We start from the raw sequence: 16,053 nt of genomic DNA, 5'->3' as shown, positions 1-16,053 counted from the left end.
TGTTTTAGGTTGAGTGAGTCAGTGGGATGTTTTAGGTTGAGTGTGTTAGGTTGAGTGAGTCGGTGGGATGTTTTAGGTTGAGTGAGTCAGTGGGATGTTTTAGGTTGAGTGAGTCAGTGGGATGTTTTAGGTTGAGTGAGTCAGTGGGATGTTTTAGGTTGAGTGTGTTAGGTTGAGTGAGTCGGTGGGATGTTTTAGGTTGAGTGAGTCGGTGGGATGTTTTAGGTTGAGTGAGTCAGTGGGATGTTTTAGGTTGAGTGAGTCAGTGGGATGTTTTAGGTTGAGTGAGTCAGTGGGATGTTTTAGGTTGAGTGTGTTAGGTTGAGTGAGTCGGTGGGATGTTTTAGGTTGAGTGAGTCAGTGGGATGTTTTAGGTTGAGTGAGTCGGTGGGATGTTTTAGGTTGAGTGAGTCGGTGGGATGTTTTAGGTTGAGTGAGTCGGTGGGATGTTTTAGGTTGAGTGAGTCGGTGGGATGTTTTAGGTTGAGTGATTCGGTGGAATGTGTTAGGTTGAGTGATTCGGTGGAATGTGTTAGGTTGAGTGAGTCGGTGGGATGTTTTAGGTTGAGTGAGTCGGTGGGATGTTTTAGGTTGAGTGAGTCAGTGGGATGTTTTAGGTTGAGTGAGTCAGTGGGATGTTTTAGGTTGAGTGAGTCGGTGGGATGTTTTAGGTTGAGTGATTCGGTGGAATGTGTTAGGTTGAGTGAGTCAGTGGGATGTTTTAGGTTGAGTGAATCGGTGGGATGTTTTAGGTTGAGTGAATCGGTGGGATGTTTTAGGTTGAGTGAGTCGGTGGGATGTTTGTAGGTTGAGTGAGTCGGTGGGTTGTGTTAGGTTGAGTGAGTCGGTGGGATGTTTTAGGTTGAGTGAGTCGGTGGGATGTTTTAGGTTGAGTGAGTCAGTGGGATGTTGAGTGGAGAGACTGTATTTAATCGACTGAATGAATGAACCCAGAGGTTCACCTGAAAAGAAGGGAGTACATCACCACAGAGGACAACATCACCACAGAGGACAACATCACCACAGAGGACAACATCACCACAGAGGACAACATCACCAGAGGACAACGTCACCACAGAGGACAACGTCACCACAGAGGACAACATCACCAGAGGACAACATCACCACAGAGGACAACATCACCACAGAGGACAACATCACCACAGAGGACAACATCACCACAGAGGACAACATCACCACAGAGGACAACATCACCAGAGGACAACATCACCACAGAGGACAACGTCACCACAGAGGACAACGTCACCACAGAGGACAACGTCACCACAGAGGACAACGTCACCACAGAGGACAACGTCACCACAGAGGACAACGTCACCACAGAGGACAACATCACCACAGAGGACAACGTCACCACAGAGGACAACGTCACCACAGAGGACAACATCACCACAGAGGACAACATCACCACAGAGGACAACATCACCACAGAGGACAACATCACCACAGAGGACAACATCACCAGAGGACAACATCACCACAGAGGACAACATCACCAGAGGACAACGTCACCACAGAGGACAACGTCACCACAGAGGACAACGTCACCACAGAGGACAACATCACCACAGAGGACAACATCACCACAGAGGACAACATCACCACAGAGGACAACATCACCACATAGGACAACATCACCACAGAGGACATCACCACAGAGGACAACATAACCAGAAGAGCTGCTTTCTGTCATATTTTTTGTGCGTTCCTATTTGAAGACTGGAGCCATGCTTTTGTTATTTAAACCAGGAAGTTTATTTAGTTTCAATAACATCTGTTTTGTTGTGATTTTGCTTCTGCGTCCTACCCACTGACCACCTCTACTGAGCCCCTAAAGTTACTGATGAAGTAGAGGTCAGAAATTGTCAGGTCTCACTTCTAACCTTTCAGTTTGACCCTTGAACTTTGACATATGATGTCCTGTAGATTTTGAAAGCCCTTCAGACTGATTAATCAGCTCCTAACATATCGCACAGCTAGTGGCTTGCCCATTTCAAACCTGCCACACTGATAGGGAATACTACACAAGAAACTCCCGTATAGAAGATTCAACTACACTGAACAAAAATACAAAACACAACATGCAACAATTTCAAAGATTTTACTGAGTAACAGTTCATATAAAGAAATCAGTCAATTTAAATCCATTTGTTAGGCCCTGATATATGGATTTCATGGCTGGGAATACAGATATGCATCTGATCACAGATACCTTGGTCTGCAGTTGGATATATTGAGGCCGGTTGGACATACTGCCAAATTCTAACAAACGACTTTGGAGGAGACTATAGCTAGAGAAATTAACATTCAATTCTCTGGCAACAGCTCTGGTGGACATTCCTGCGGTCAGCATGCCAATTGCACGCTCCCTCAACAGCACATTTTAGAGTGGCCTTTTGTCACCTGCACAAGGTGCATCTATGTAATTATCATGCTGTTTAATCAGCTTCTTGATATGCCACACCTGTCAGGTGAATGTATTTTCCTGGCAGAGGAGAAATGCTCACTAACAGGGATGTCAACAGATTTGTGAGAAGAAGAAAAATGCGTAAAAAGTTTTTTGTGCGTAAAGAACATTTCTGGGATCTGTTATTTCCACTCATGAAACATGGGACCAAATCTTTACATGTTGTGTTTATATTTTATTCAGTGTAGACACCCTGTGGGGTTGTACCTCACCGTAGGTCAGTGTAGACACCCTGTGGGGTTGTACCTCACCGTAGGTCAGTGTAGACACCCTGTGGGGTTGTACCTCACCGTAGGTCAGTGTAGACACCCTGTGGGGTTGTACCTCACCGTAGGTCAGTGTAGACACCCTGTGGGGTTGTACCTCACCGTAGGTCAGTGTAGACACCCTGTGGGGTTGTACCTCACCGTAGGTCAGTGTAGACACCCTGTGGGGTTGTACCTCACCGTAGGTCAGTGTAGACACCCTGTGGGGTTGTACCTCACCGTAGGTCAGTGTAGACACCCTGTGGGGTTGTACCTCACCGTAGGTCAGTGTAGACACCCTGTGGGGTTGTACCTCACCGTAGGTCAGTGTAGACACCCTGTAGGGTTGTACCTCACCGTAGGTCAGTGTAGACACCCTGTGGGGTTGTACCTCACCGTAGGTCAGTGTAGACACCCTGTGGAGTTCTACCGTAGGTCAGTGTAGACCCCGTCTACCGTAGGACAGTATCCGGCAGGGTAGCCTAGTGGTTAGAGCGTTGGACTAGTAACCGAAAGGTTGCAAGTTCGAATCCCCGAGCCGACGAGGTACAAATCTGTCGTTCTGCCCCTGAACAGGCAGTTAACTCATTGTTCCTAGGCAGTCATTGAAAATAAGAATTTGTTCTTAACTAACTGACTTGCCTAGTAAAAAAAAATGTTTTAATCCATTACCAGCCCCTTCACGCAGGCCTTCTTAGGGAGACATCATAGCACTTGATTTGTTTTATTCACCTGTTTCTAATTCTGGTGTTTTTTAGTGTTGCTCTCTCATTCTGGCTGCACCTCCCTAACCTCTGACCCTAACCTCTGATCCTGTATCATGTTCTACAGAAGCCAGGGAACCATTTGGTTTGTAGGGTGAGGTGCTACTTTAGAATGATGTTATTAAAAAATACACATAAAAGTTATTTGAATGATGAAACAATTGAAGGAATATTGAATGAGCCTTGGAGATAATGTGGATTTGTTAGTTTCAGGTGGTGTGTGAGTTTTGAGTGATTATAATGCGAAGGGAGTTCGGATACGGTCCTATCTGTACTTGGCGAGTTTGGTCTGCTCTAAACCACGCCCTCTCTGAGATCTTTAGAATGTTTATCAAACCTGTTTAGAAGTTTATGGTTTACATCAACGTCCTCCATCTTGTCAGAAATCTGTTCTCACCCACAGAGCAACACTTTTATTACAATACGTCTGATGTTACGGGTCATCTCTCTGGCCAAACTCTGTAATCTCCCTCTGGAACAGTCCTGTGTCCCTGTAGGTTTAGTTTATTGTCCCCTTTTCTTGGTTTCTATTTTGTTTTGGAGATGGTTCCGAGCTGCTAAATCAGTGTAGTTGAACAGCAGGCCTTCTCTTCTGACTCTTGCCACGGTGACAACAGGCCTTCTCTTCTGACTCTTGCCACGGTGACAACAGGCCTTCTCTTCTGACTCTTGCCACGGTGACAACAGGCCTTCTCTTCTGACTCTTGCCACGGTGACAACAGGCCTTCTTCTGACTCTTGCCACGGTGACAACAGGCCTTCTCTTCTGACTCTTGCCACGGTGACAACAGGCCTTCTCTTCTGACTCTTGCCACGGTGACAACATTGACAACAGGTGAAAAATCATTTCTGCATATTATTATTAGCTGTAAAAAAATGTTAAAAAATACATGTATTTATTGTGTACAAAATGTTCAATAATAAAACGGATGGAAAAAGGCCGTTTTTTTGTCTTTTTGTTCTTCACAGTAGACAGTTAAATCATCTCTGTCCAAGATATTATAGTTAAATCATCTCTGTCCAAGATATTATAGTTAAATCATCTCTCTCCAGGATATTATAGTTAAATCATCTCTCCAGGATATTATAGTTAAATCATCTCTCTCCAAGACATTATAGTTAAATCATCTCTCTCCAAGATATTATAGGTAAATCATCTCTCTCAGGACATTATAGTTAAATCATCTCTCCAAGATATTATAGTTAAATCATCTCTCTCCAGGATATTATAGTTAAATCATCTCTCTCCAGGACATTATAGTTAAATCATCTCTCTCCAGGATATTATAGTTAAATCATCTCTCTCCAGGACATTATAGTTAAATCATCTCTCTCCAGGATATTATAGTTAAATCATCTCTCTCCAGGATATTATAGTTAAATCATCTCTCTCCAGGATATTATAGTTAAATCATCTCTGTCCAAGATATTATAGGTAAATCATCTCTCTCCAAGATATTATAGGTAAATCATCTCTCTCCAGGACATTATAGTTAAATCATCTCTCTCCAAGATATTATAGTTAAATCATCTCTCTCCAGGATATTATAGTTAAATCATCTCTCTCCAGGATATTATAGTTAAATCATCTCTCTCAAGACATTATAGTTAAATCATCTCTCTCCAGGACATTATAGTTAAATCATCTCTCTCCAGGATATTATAGTTAAATCATCTCTCTCCAGGATATTATAGGTAAATCATCTCTGTCCAAGATATTATAGTTAAATCATCTCTCTCCAAGATATTATAGTTAAATCATCTCTCTCCAAGATATTATAGTTAAATCATCTCTCTCCAAGATATTATAGTTAAATCATCTCTCTCCAAGACATTATAGTTAAATCATCTCCAAGACATTATAGTTAAATCATCTCTGTCCAAGATATTATAGTTAAATCATCTCTCTCCAAGACATTATAGTTAAATCATCTCCAAGACATTATAGTTAAATCATCTCTCTCCAAGATATTATAGTTAAATCATCTCTCTCCAAGATATTATAGTTAAATCATCTCTCTCCAAGATATTATAGTTGAATCATCTCCAAGATATTATAGTTAAATCATATCTCTCCAAGATATTATAGTTAAATCATCTCTCTCCAAGATATTATAGTTAAATCATCTCTCTCCAAGATATTATAGTTAAATCATCTCTCTCCAGAATATTGTAGTTAAGTAGACCCACACCAGCATAGAGAGGCAGGTCCTGGACTGATGGAGGACTGGCCTGAGAATGTATAAGTGAATGTGGATCTATTGTCAATTAAGGTCTTCCATTTGAAAAATCTGACCATAATTCTGTCCTCCTGATTCCTGCTTACAAGCAAAAGTTAAAGCAGGAAGCACCAGTGACTCTGTCTATAAAAAAGTGGTGAGATGAGGCAGATGCTAAACTACAGGACTGTTTTTCTAGCACAGACTGGAATATGTTCCGGGATTCTTCCGATGGCATTGAGGAGAACACCACCTCGGTCATTGGCTTTATCAATAAGTGCATCAATGACGTCGTCCCCACAGTGACAGTACGTACACTTGAAGTCGGAAGTTTCTATACACCAAATACATTTAAAGTCCGTTTTTCACAATTCCTGACATTTAATCATAGTAAAAAAGTCCCTGTCTTAAGTCAGTTAGGATCGCCACTTTATTTAAAGAATGTGAAATGGGGGATCACGTGACCCTTGAACGAGATGGCCGCATGAACTAAGAGCTCCGCACAAGTAGTTTCCAATTCCTAATCTTACCTCCACTCCAAGTTCACAATCATTTAGCTTTAGTAAGAAAAAGTCATGGCGGCTACAAAAGGCGACACTACAGGTGACATTTTTACCCGGACTCGAGTATTAGCAACGGAAAAAGCCTCCAAGAAGAAGCTAGCTTCAGAAAAAACTAGCGTCATTAGCCAGGAGCAAGAGGACCCGCTCCCCCCCGGGGCACAACGAATACCAACCCCGCACTCTGTCGAAGACATCCTTTCTGAGTTGAGATCCCAACGTACAGAACTAAACACCAAATTAGATGCCATTAACTTTCAGCTCAGTGCGATAGGGTGCAAGGTGACAATCCTGGAAAACGCTTAGCCTGACATCAACAACAAGATAACCATAAACGCGGGGCGCCTGGACGAGGCAGAGGGGCGAATCCTATCCATGGAAAACTTATTGACAGATGCCATGGAAACAGTAGCATATGCTAAAAAGAAAATCCGGCATCTGGAAGAGAAAACAGAGGACCTGGAAAACAGGGGGCGAAGGAATAATTGTGTTTTATTCAATCTGGGCGAAAAAGAAGAGGGAAACATGCCACTGATCCGCTACCTGCAAGACAAACTTCCCGAGTGGCTCCACCTGCCCACCGACAGGCCCATAGAACTCGAGAGAGCTCACCGAGCACTGAGGCCCCCACCAGCAGCCAGACAACCACCGCGCCCAATCACCATACGCTTCCTGAGATTCACCGACAAGGAACGAGTCCTACAGGCGGCGAAAAACAACACCATCACAGTGGGAAATGCCAAACTCGCTTTACACCAGGACCTGTCAGCTGGAATACGCCGAAAGCGCCGAGAGTTTGACAAAGTGAAGAAATACTCCATTGACCGAGGCATCTTCAGGGGATTCAAATACCCAAACGAGCTCAGGATTCTTCACCAAGGAGCCCTGCGACACTTCAAAACTCCCGAAGAGGCAAAACGTTTTTTGAAAGACAATCCTGGTCAATGAGAAACAGACCAATGACTAAATGCGATTAATGCCATTACCTAAGGAGGTAAGACAACATATAGCCGATATCCAGAGACCCACCCCCTAAATGTCATTATAGCCGTCCAATTTATATTTATTTTCCTTTAACTGAGAGGGATGGGCTCTATAGCCTAACCTAGGCTACTAATGTTTCAAGCCTACTTGTATTTCCCTGGTTTGTTGTTGCTATTATTACTTGGGGTTCCCTATGTCCCTTGGGGGAGGTATATGTAGGCTGGGCTATTGACTATTTTTCTCCCCTCTTTTACTGTGGTCTGGACGAGGGCAACTGTGTCATTTACTCAATGCGGGGTGGAGAGGATGAGGCATTTCTTTGGTGGGGAGATGGAGATTTTGTGCGTTGCTAACTGTTCCCGGTTTTTGTTTTATTCGGAACACAGAATTGAGACTGAGCAGGGGGATAATAGATCCAACGGGATGTGTCGAGTTGTTTGGGAACTCGGCTGGGGTGTTCAGAGATTATTATTTTATGCACACCATTTATGTGAACGCAGCTGTAACTACTATCCACTTTTACCCAGCGATGACTTGCACTAAAGTTCGATTACTGCTCGATGACGATGACTAGTACCTTAAATCTATTGACATGGAACTGCCATGGTCTAGGTCATGCAATTAAACAGAAAAAGATACTATGTGCTCTAAAAAAGGAAAAAGCAGACATTGCGCTATTACAAGAGACACACCTCTGTGATGCTGAACATGCCAAACTCCGCAGAGCTTGGGTGGGACAAGTGTATTTCTCATCTTTCAAATCAAACAGTAGAGGCACAGCCATACTTATCCATAAAAATGTTCCATTCATAATTGACAAAAACCTATCTGATCCAGAGGGGAGATTTATTTTGATAACTGGGTCACTATATGGTCAACCAATTACTATATTAAACATATACGCCCCTAACACAGATACTCCTGCCTTCATGTCAAAAATGATAACCCTGTTCAATGAGCATTGTGTCACCTTTGGTGTGGTGGCCGGATATTTTAATTGTACCCTTAACCCAACCCTAGACAAATCATCTCAAGTCCCCACCACAAATCCTAGATCTGCAAAGATGTTGAACTCTCTTACTTAAGGAGATGGGACTGATAGATATCTGGAGAGAGACTAATAGCTAATCTATGGACTATACATACTACTCTAATGTCCATAACACCTACTCCCGTATAGATTACATTTTTATCCCAAAGAGTTTAATAAATTCAGCCACATGTACAATCGGACCCATAGCACTTTCAGATCACGCCTTTGTCCACCTCCGCTTTGACCTCTGCAAAAACATCCCCGAGGTCAAAGAGCTTGAAATTCAACACCTCTCATGTTATCAAATGACGAGTTCCATACATTGGTAACTACATGGATAGACAACTACACACAAGACAACAAAGATTCTCCTGTTTCTCCGGCCACAATGTGGGACGCTGCTAAAGCCACACTAAGAGGTCATCTAATCGCATATGCTTCCTCTAAGAAAAAAGCAATGGAAGCACACAGGCTAGATCTTGAGAGGGAGCTGGATTGCTGTGAAAAAATACATAAACAATCCCCAGACAGCACCTCCTGGAGTCATCTTAAAGCAGCCAAAGCCAAACTGAATTTGGACTACACTCGGGAGATAAAAAAAAAGTTTTCTTTACTAAACAGAAATACCATGAGTATAGCAATAGGCCCAGTAGATTGCTTGCTTACCAATTAAAAAAGGAGCAGTCAGAGCGTACAATCATGGCTATCCGAACAGCAGAGGACGAGGTCACATATGACCCAAAAAAGATCAATTGAACTTTTCATGACTTTTACTGCAAACTATATACCTCTGAGAGAAAACACACAGAGGCAGAACGCCACTCTTTCCTAGAGGGAATCTCGCTACCTAAACTATCAGAGACCAACCAAGAAGATCTCAACTCCCCCTTCACTCCTGAGGAGATCCTGGAGGCAATACCTCCATGCCACCTAATAAGTCCCCAGGCCCAGATGGATTCCCCAGAGAGTTCTACAAAGCTTTTTGGCCCCAACTTAGCCCTATTTTCATGCCAATGCTGGAGGATTTTTGCAAAAATGGAGTTCTCCCAGACTCTATGCACACAGCTCGCATTACAGTGTTGACAGGATGGAGTGTAAGTCGCTCTGGATAAGAGCGTCTGCTAAATTACTTAAATGTAATGTAATGTAATGAGTGGAGCTTTCTGTTTTCAGTCTTAGAAAAGTTCAATATAGGCCCAAATTTTATTAAATGGATCAAATCACTATGCTCTCATCCAAATGCCATGGTGACTACTAATGGACTGAACTCTGACAGATTCCCTCTGGAACGGGGCACAAGACAAGGGTGCTCGCTGTCCCCGCTGCTCTACTTGTTGGGGGCGGAGCCTCTGGCAGAGCTGATAAGGAGCAATCCAAGTATTATGGGTGTTTCTGCAGGCGGCCTGCAGCACAAGATTTCGCTTTACGCGGATGATGTCTTTGCTCTACATATCCAACCCTGAGAAATCCCTCCCTCTCATTTCAGACACAATTGCTCAGTATGGCAAGTTTTCAGGTTATAAGATCAATTTGAAAAAATCCACTGTCTGCCCTCTCAATATTACACTCACCTGCTCTATGAAGACACTATGTCCTTTCCAATGGAAAACACAGGGGTTTCAATACCTCGGGATCTTCATAACACCAGATCTGAATAGCCTTTTTAAGGAAAATTATCTTCCAGTCCTGGATCGAATCAAGAACGATCTCCAAACCTGGATCTTCCTCCCAATTTGCTTAGTAGATAGAATTAATGTAATCCGTATGAACGTCCTCCCTAGACTGAACTACTTATTTCAGATGCTCCCATGCTATCTCCCAGTTTCCTTATTCAAAACAACTAACCAAAGCATCACCAAATTTATATGGGGCAATAAAAAAACCTAGGATCAAGTTTTCCACTCTATCGAAACCTGAATCTAAGGGTGGTCTTGCCCTTCCCTCCCTTCAATTGTACTACTGGTCTGCCCAAATCCGCAACATGGATCACAAACAGACAAGAGTCAACGTGGATTCAGATAGAAGCCCAATCCTGTGGTTCATTGCCCTTAAGCTCAATTATATTCATTAATAACTTTAGTGAAGTGGGCAACATAGCCAAAACCTTTGTGATTTACAGCACCCGACTAGCGTGGAGGGACTATAAGAAATACCTGGGCATTTCCTCCCAAATATGTTCTCACTCGCCTATAGTAGGCAACCCAGACTTGCCAAAAGCCCTGAGGGATGCCAACTTTAATCTTTGGCATACTCTTGGAATCAGGACCTTTTCAGACCTATTTCATCAGAAAACCACTACACTGAAATCCTTTCAAGAGCTCTGCAGTGAATTCGATGTGCCAAGATCCCATTTAAAAAAATATATATCTTCAAATTAGACATGTAATTTCCTCATTTACCTCCAAGAGGAGGTTTAGAACTCAGTTGAATGAAGTTGAAACCCTTCTTGTCACAGCACAATCCATTAAAGGCTAAATATCCTTTCTGAGAAAGGAAGCTCCTCCTTTACTCCTTTGAAAATAATCTGGGAAAAGGACCTTGGTCTGACTATCAGTGATGAGTTATGGGCGGAGGCTTGCGACAGGGTATACTGCTCCTCTACAAATGTAAAAATGAAAGAATCTAATTACACATTTTTGTACAAATTGTATTATACTCCTTTGAGACTCCATAGAATGAAAACAGATATGTATCCTAACTGTAAAAGATGTACCTCTGAAAGTGGAACCTATATGCATGTATTTTGGAGCTGTAGAGAGATTGCCAGATTCTGTACATACTGCTGCACAGAAAATACTAGAGGTACAGTTTGATATGACCCCGTGTATCTATCTTCTTAATGCCCAGCAGGACTTTGTTCTTGATCCTGACAGAGAAAAGTTGCTTATGACTATTACATACTTTGCTAAGAAATGTATTCTTCTATTGTGGGCCTCTAATACCCCTCCTACATTTAAAATGTGGATTGACCAGATTGTTGACTTTCTTCCTCTTAAAAAGCTCACGTATGACCTCCACAAGAGACAGCCCAAGTTTGATAGACTCTGGTCTCCACTACACAACTATATTTCAAACTGGACAGAGTGAACGGGTTGACTAGGGAAATGCGCAGATACATGTTGTGTAAGGTACTGTAAAACCTAAAAACTAATAAATTGGCCCGTCGTCTCAGCGAATGCTAGAAATAGCTGATAAGAACCTTGATAGTGCTGCTGCAAGTGTAATGTTTTTTTGTGTGTTTTTATTTACATTTTGTTTTTGAGTACGTATGTATGCATGTATGTGGGTGTGTATATATATATGCACCAAGGAAAATAAATAGATTAAGAAAAGTAAGTGGTTTTATTTGACTATCTTTCATTTTAATTGTATTTAATTTTTTTATTTTTTCAAATGTATTATTATATTTTTTGACTTTTTATTTTTTTTAAGCCTGTCACATCTGTGAATGTGGAATGTGTTTTGTTGGTTGATTGAAAAACAAGAAAACTTAATAAAACTTTAAATTGAAAAAAAAGAATATGAAATGTCAGAATAATAGTGGAGAGAATTATTTATTTCAGCTTTTATTTCTTTCATCACATTCCCAGAGGGTCAGAAGTTTACATACACTCAATTAGTATTTGGTAGCATTGCCTTTAAATTGTTTAACTTGGGTCAAACATTTCAGGTATCCTTCCACAAGCTTCCCACAACAAGTTGGATGAATGTTGGCCCATTCCTCCTGACAGAGCTGGTGTAACTGAATCAAGTTTGTAGGCCTCCTTGCTCGCAAACGCTTTTTCAGTTCTGCCCACAAATGTTCTATAGGATTGAGGTCGGGGCTTTGGGATGGCCACTCCAATACATTGACTTTGTTGTCCTTAAGCCATTTTGCCACAACTTTGGAAGTATGCTTGGGGTCATTGTCCATTTGGAAGACCCATTTGTGAACAAGCTGATGTCTTGAGATGTTGATGTCATTTTCCTACTCATTACTAATGAAGACATCATTTTTTAGAATTTTCCAAGCTGTTATAAAGGCACAGTCAACTTAGTGTATGTAAACTTCTGACCCAATGGAATTGTGATACAGTGAATTATAAGTGAAATAATCTGTCTGTAAACAATTGTTGGAAAATTTACTTGTGTCATGCACAAAGTAGATGTCCTCACCGACTTGACAAAACTATAGTTTGTTATTAAGAAATTTGAGGAGTGGTTGAAAAAGGAGTTATACGGCACTGCTCCGCCCTGGCGGGCTGTATCACCGCCTGGTACGGCAACTGCTCCGCCCTCAACCGTAAGGCTCTCCAGAGGGTAGTGAGGTCTGCACAACGCATCACCGGGGGCAAACTACCTGCCCTCCAGGACACCTACACCACCCGATGTTACAGGAAGGCCATAAAGATCATCAAGGACATCAACCACCCGAGACACTGCCTGTTCACCCCGCTATCATCCAGAAGGCGAGGTCAGTACAGGTGCATCAAAGCTGGGACCGAGAGACTGAAAAACAGCTTCTATCTCAAGGCCATCAGACTGTTAAACAGCCACCACTAACATTGAGTGGCCGCTGCCAACACACTGACACTGACTCAACTCCAGCCACTTTAATAATGGGAATTGATGGGAATGATGTAAATATATCACTAGCCACTTTAAACAATGCTACCTTATATAATGTTACTTTTCCTACATTATTCATCTCATATGCATACGTATATACTGTACTCTATATTATCGATTGCATCCTTATGTAATACATGTATCACTTGCCACTTTAACTATGCCACTTTGTTTACATACTCATCTTATATGTATATACTGTACTCGATACCATCTACTGTATCTTGCCTATGCTGCTCTGTACCATCACTCATTCATATATCCTTATGTACATATTCTTTATCCCCTTACACTGTGTATAAGACAGTAGTTTAGGAATTGTTAGTTAGATTACTTGTTGGTTATTACTGCATTGTCGGAACTAGAAGCACAAGCATTTCGCTACGCTCGCATTAACATCCGCTAACCATGTGTATGTGACAAATAAAAGTTGATTTGATTTGATTAGATTTATTTCACTTATAACTCACTGTATCACAATTCCTATGGGTCAGAAGTTTACATACACTAAGTTGACTGTGCATTTAAACAGCTTGGAAAATTCCCCAAAATGATGTCATGGCTTTAGAGGCTTCTGATAGGCTAATTGACATCATTTGAGTCAATTTGAGGTGTTCCTGCGGATGTATTTCTAGGCCTACCTTCAAACTCAGTGCCTCTTTGCTTGACATCATGGGAAAATCAAAAGAAATCAGCCAATTGTAGACCTCCACAGGTCTGGTTCATCCTTGGGAGCAATTTCCAAATGCCTGAAGGTACCACGTTCATCTGTACAAACAAAAGTACTCAAGTATAAACACCATGGGACCACACTGCCGTCATACCGCTCAGGAAGGAGACGCGTTCTGTCTCCTAGAGATGAACGTACTTTGGTGTGAAAATTACAAATCCCAGAACAACAGCAAAGGACCTTGTGAAGATGCTGGAGGAAACAGGTACAAAAGTATCTATATCCACAGTAAAACGAGTCCTATAGTGACATAACCTGAAAGGCCGCTCAGCAAGGAAGAAGCCACTGCTCCAAAACCGCCATAAAAAAGCCAGACAGTGTTTTGCAACTGCACATGGGGACAAAGTTTGTACTTTTTGGAGAAATGTCCTCTGGTCTGATGAAACAAAAATATAACTGTTTGGCCATAATTACCATCGTTATGTTTGGAGGAAAAAGGGGGAGGCTTGCAAGCCGAAGAACACCATCCCAACCGTGAAGCACAGGGCTGGCAGCATCATGTTGTGGGGGTGCTTTTCTGCAGGAGGGACTGGTGCACTTCACAAAATAGATGGCATCATGAGGACGGAAAATGATGTGGATATATTGAAGCAACATCTCAAGACATCAGTCAGGAAGTTAAAGCTTGGTCGCAAATGGGTCTTCCAAATGGACAATGACCCCAAGCATACTTCCAAAGTGGTGGCAAAATGGCTTACAAACAACAAAGTCAAGGTATTGGAGTGGCCATCACACAGCCCTGACCTCAATCCTATAGAAAATTTGTGGGCAGAACTGAAAAAGCGTTTGCGAGCAAGGAGGCCTACAAACTTGATTCAGTTACACCAGCTCTGTCAGGAGGAATGGGCCAACATTCATCCAACTTGTTGTGGGAAGCTTGTGGAAGGATACCTGAAATGTTTGACCCAAGTTAAACAATTTAAAGGCAATGCTACCAAATACTAATTGAGTGTATGTAAACTTCTGACCCGCTGGGAATGTGACGAAATAAATAAAGCTGACATTTCACATTCTTAAAATAAAGTGGTGATCCTAACTGACCTAAAACAGATAATTTTTTACTCGGATTCAAAAACTGAGTTTAAATGTATTTGGCTAAGGTGTATGTAAACTTCCGACTTCTACTGTATGTGCTCTCGTGGGTCATTGACAGTTGAGGGCGAAATAAGATGCTTTTTGTTGGTAGGTCAAAAACCATCTCTGTTGTTGGACTTATTGGAAGACATACAACTCGTTGTTTAGGCTATCCCCAAGTAGTGCATCTGGCTACCTTGAGGTTGATTTGGCCAGTCTGTCTCTATTCAGTTATGGAACAGTAAACTTATTCTATTCAACATTTTCTACAGGCTAATATGTTGTGGAAATAATCAGAATTGGTTGGTAACATAGGTAAGATGTTTTATATTCATCATATGTTTGTAAGTTACTTCTCATCAGAATGTTATTTTTGTATAATACTGTGGCGGGGTTGCAGTTTTCTGTTCTAGGTCAAGACTAAGTTGCATGGGCCGCAGAGAGGGGAGAGGTCAAAGTGTCATCATGTGTAAACATATATTTTGCTCCACTGTGTGTGTGCCAGTCACTCCCTACTTTTCCCAGTGGGGAAAGGAGGGTGGCAGTGTCTGGAATCATTCTATGCTCCCTCTAATGTTGTCCCTATCTTTAACCTATAGCAATCATTCTCCTCTCCGTGAGTTTGTCCAGGATTGGTTGTATTTCGAATTGGTTGTATCTAAATGACAATTTGATATATGCCTGTTGATATGGAGGGTTGGTTTATGGTTCTGAGGTTGAGAGAGGAGACAAAGCTGAACAATGAATTATGCCGATGCTGTCTTATCCTGTGTATCTTTGCTATAAAGGATCCCATTTGCCATTATGTTGGGACTCTCAACTTTTCTTTAGAGATACTGAACTGTTGAAAGTCAAAATGCTATTGCAATGTGGAAGGGACTCTCAGAGAATTCATTGATAGACACTGAATCAATCTGAGAGTCACAGGGTTGTGATAGAGCTCATATAATTAAAGATGGACTTTAATAAATAACTCTGACTTGTGTGTGGGGTTTGCTCCCATGATTTGGTAAATAGAGGAAATTTCCATGACAAAAGTCTCTTAGCCGCATAGTCTCCATCCTATTTTTAAAGCTGAAGGTTTTGAGAGTTTGTGTAAAATTGTGTCCCTTGTGTTTGGATAGCCGGCAGTGCGCAAAGCCTCGATAGGGAAATGTTCTCCAGAATGGATCTTTCAGAGTAGCATTCGGTCATTCGATAGGGAAGTGTTGTCCAGAATGGATCTTTCAGAGTAGCATTCGGTCATTCGATAGGGAAGTGTTCTCCAGAATGGATCTTTCAGAGTATCATTCGGTCATTCGATAGGGAAGTGTTCTCCAGAATGGGTCTTTCAGAGTATCATTCGGTCA

The 16,053-nt window shown here is 41.8% G+C and overlaps 1 protein-coding gene across 50 annotated transcripts in view; it reads left to right on the top strand.

Annotated features, from left to right (window-relative positions):
- Nucleotides 1-3,158, top strand: part of LOC127908803 (mucin-4-like) — a 4,527-nt gene extending 1,369 nt beyond the window's left edge. For 37 of the 50 annotated variants that reach the window (XM_052468189.1, XM_052468179.1, XM_052468207.1 and 34 more), the window contains 2 exons: nucleotides 1-779; nucleotides 835-3,158. The exon at nucleotides 1-779 is cut by the window's left edge. In XM_052468189.1, the coding sequence (XP_052324149.1) occupies nucleotides 945-1,691 (747 nt within the window). In that variant the 5' untranslated portion in view covers nucleotides 1-779; nucleotides 835-944 and the 3' untranslated portion in view covers nucleotides 1,692-3,158. The remainder of the gene's footprint in view (nucleotides 780-834) is intronic. The other 13 variants (XM_052468198.1, XM_052468200.1, XM_052468173.1 and 10 more) reach the window with 11 other exon arrangements.
- Nucleotides 3,159-16,053: the final 12,895 nt, after the last annotated feature.

Source organism: Oncorhynchus keta, chromosome 18 (genome assembly GCF_023373465.1).
Source record: "Oncorhynchus keta strain PuntledgeMale-10-30-2019 chromosome 18, Oket_V2, whole genome shotgun sequence".
NCBI classification, from domain to species: domain Eukaryota; kingdom Metazoa; phylum Chordata; class Actinopteri; order Salmoniformes; family Salmonidae; genus Oncorhynchus; species Oncorhynchus keta.
This window is presented reverse-complemented; position numbering and strand designations above follow the sequence as displayed.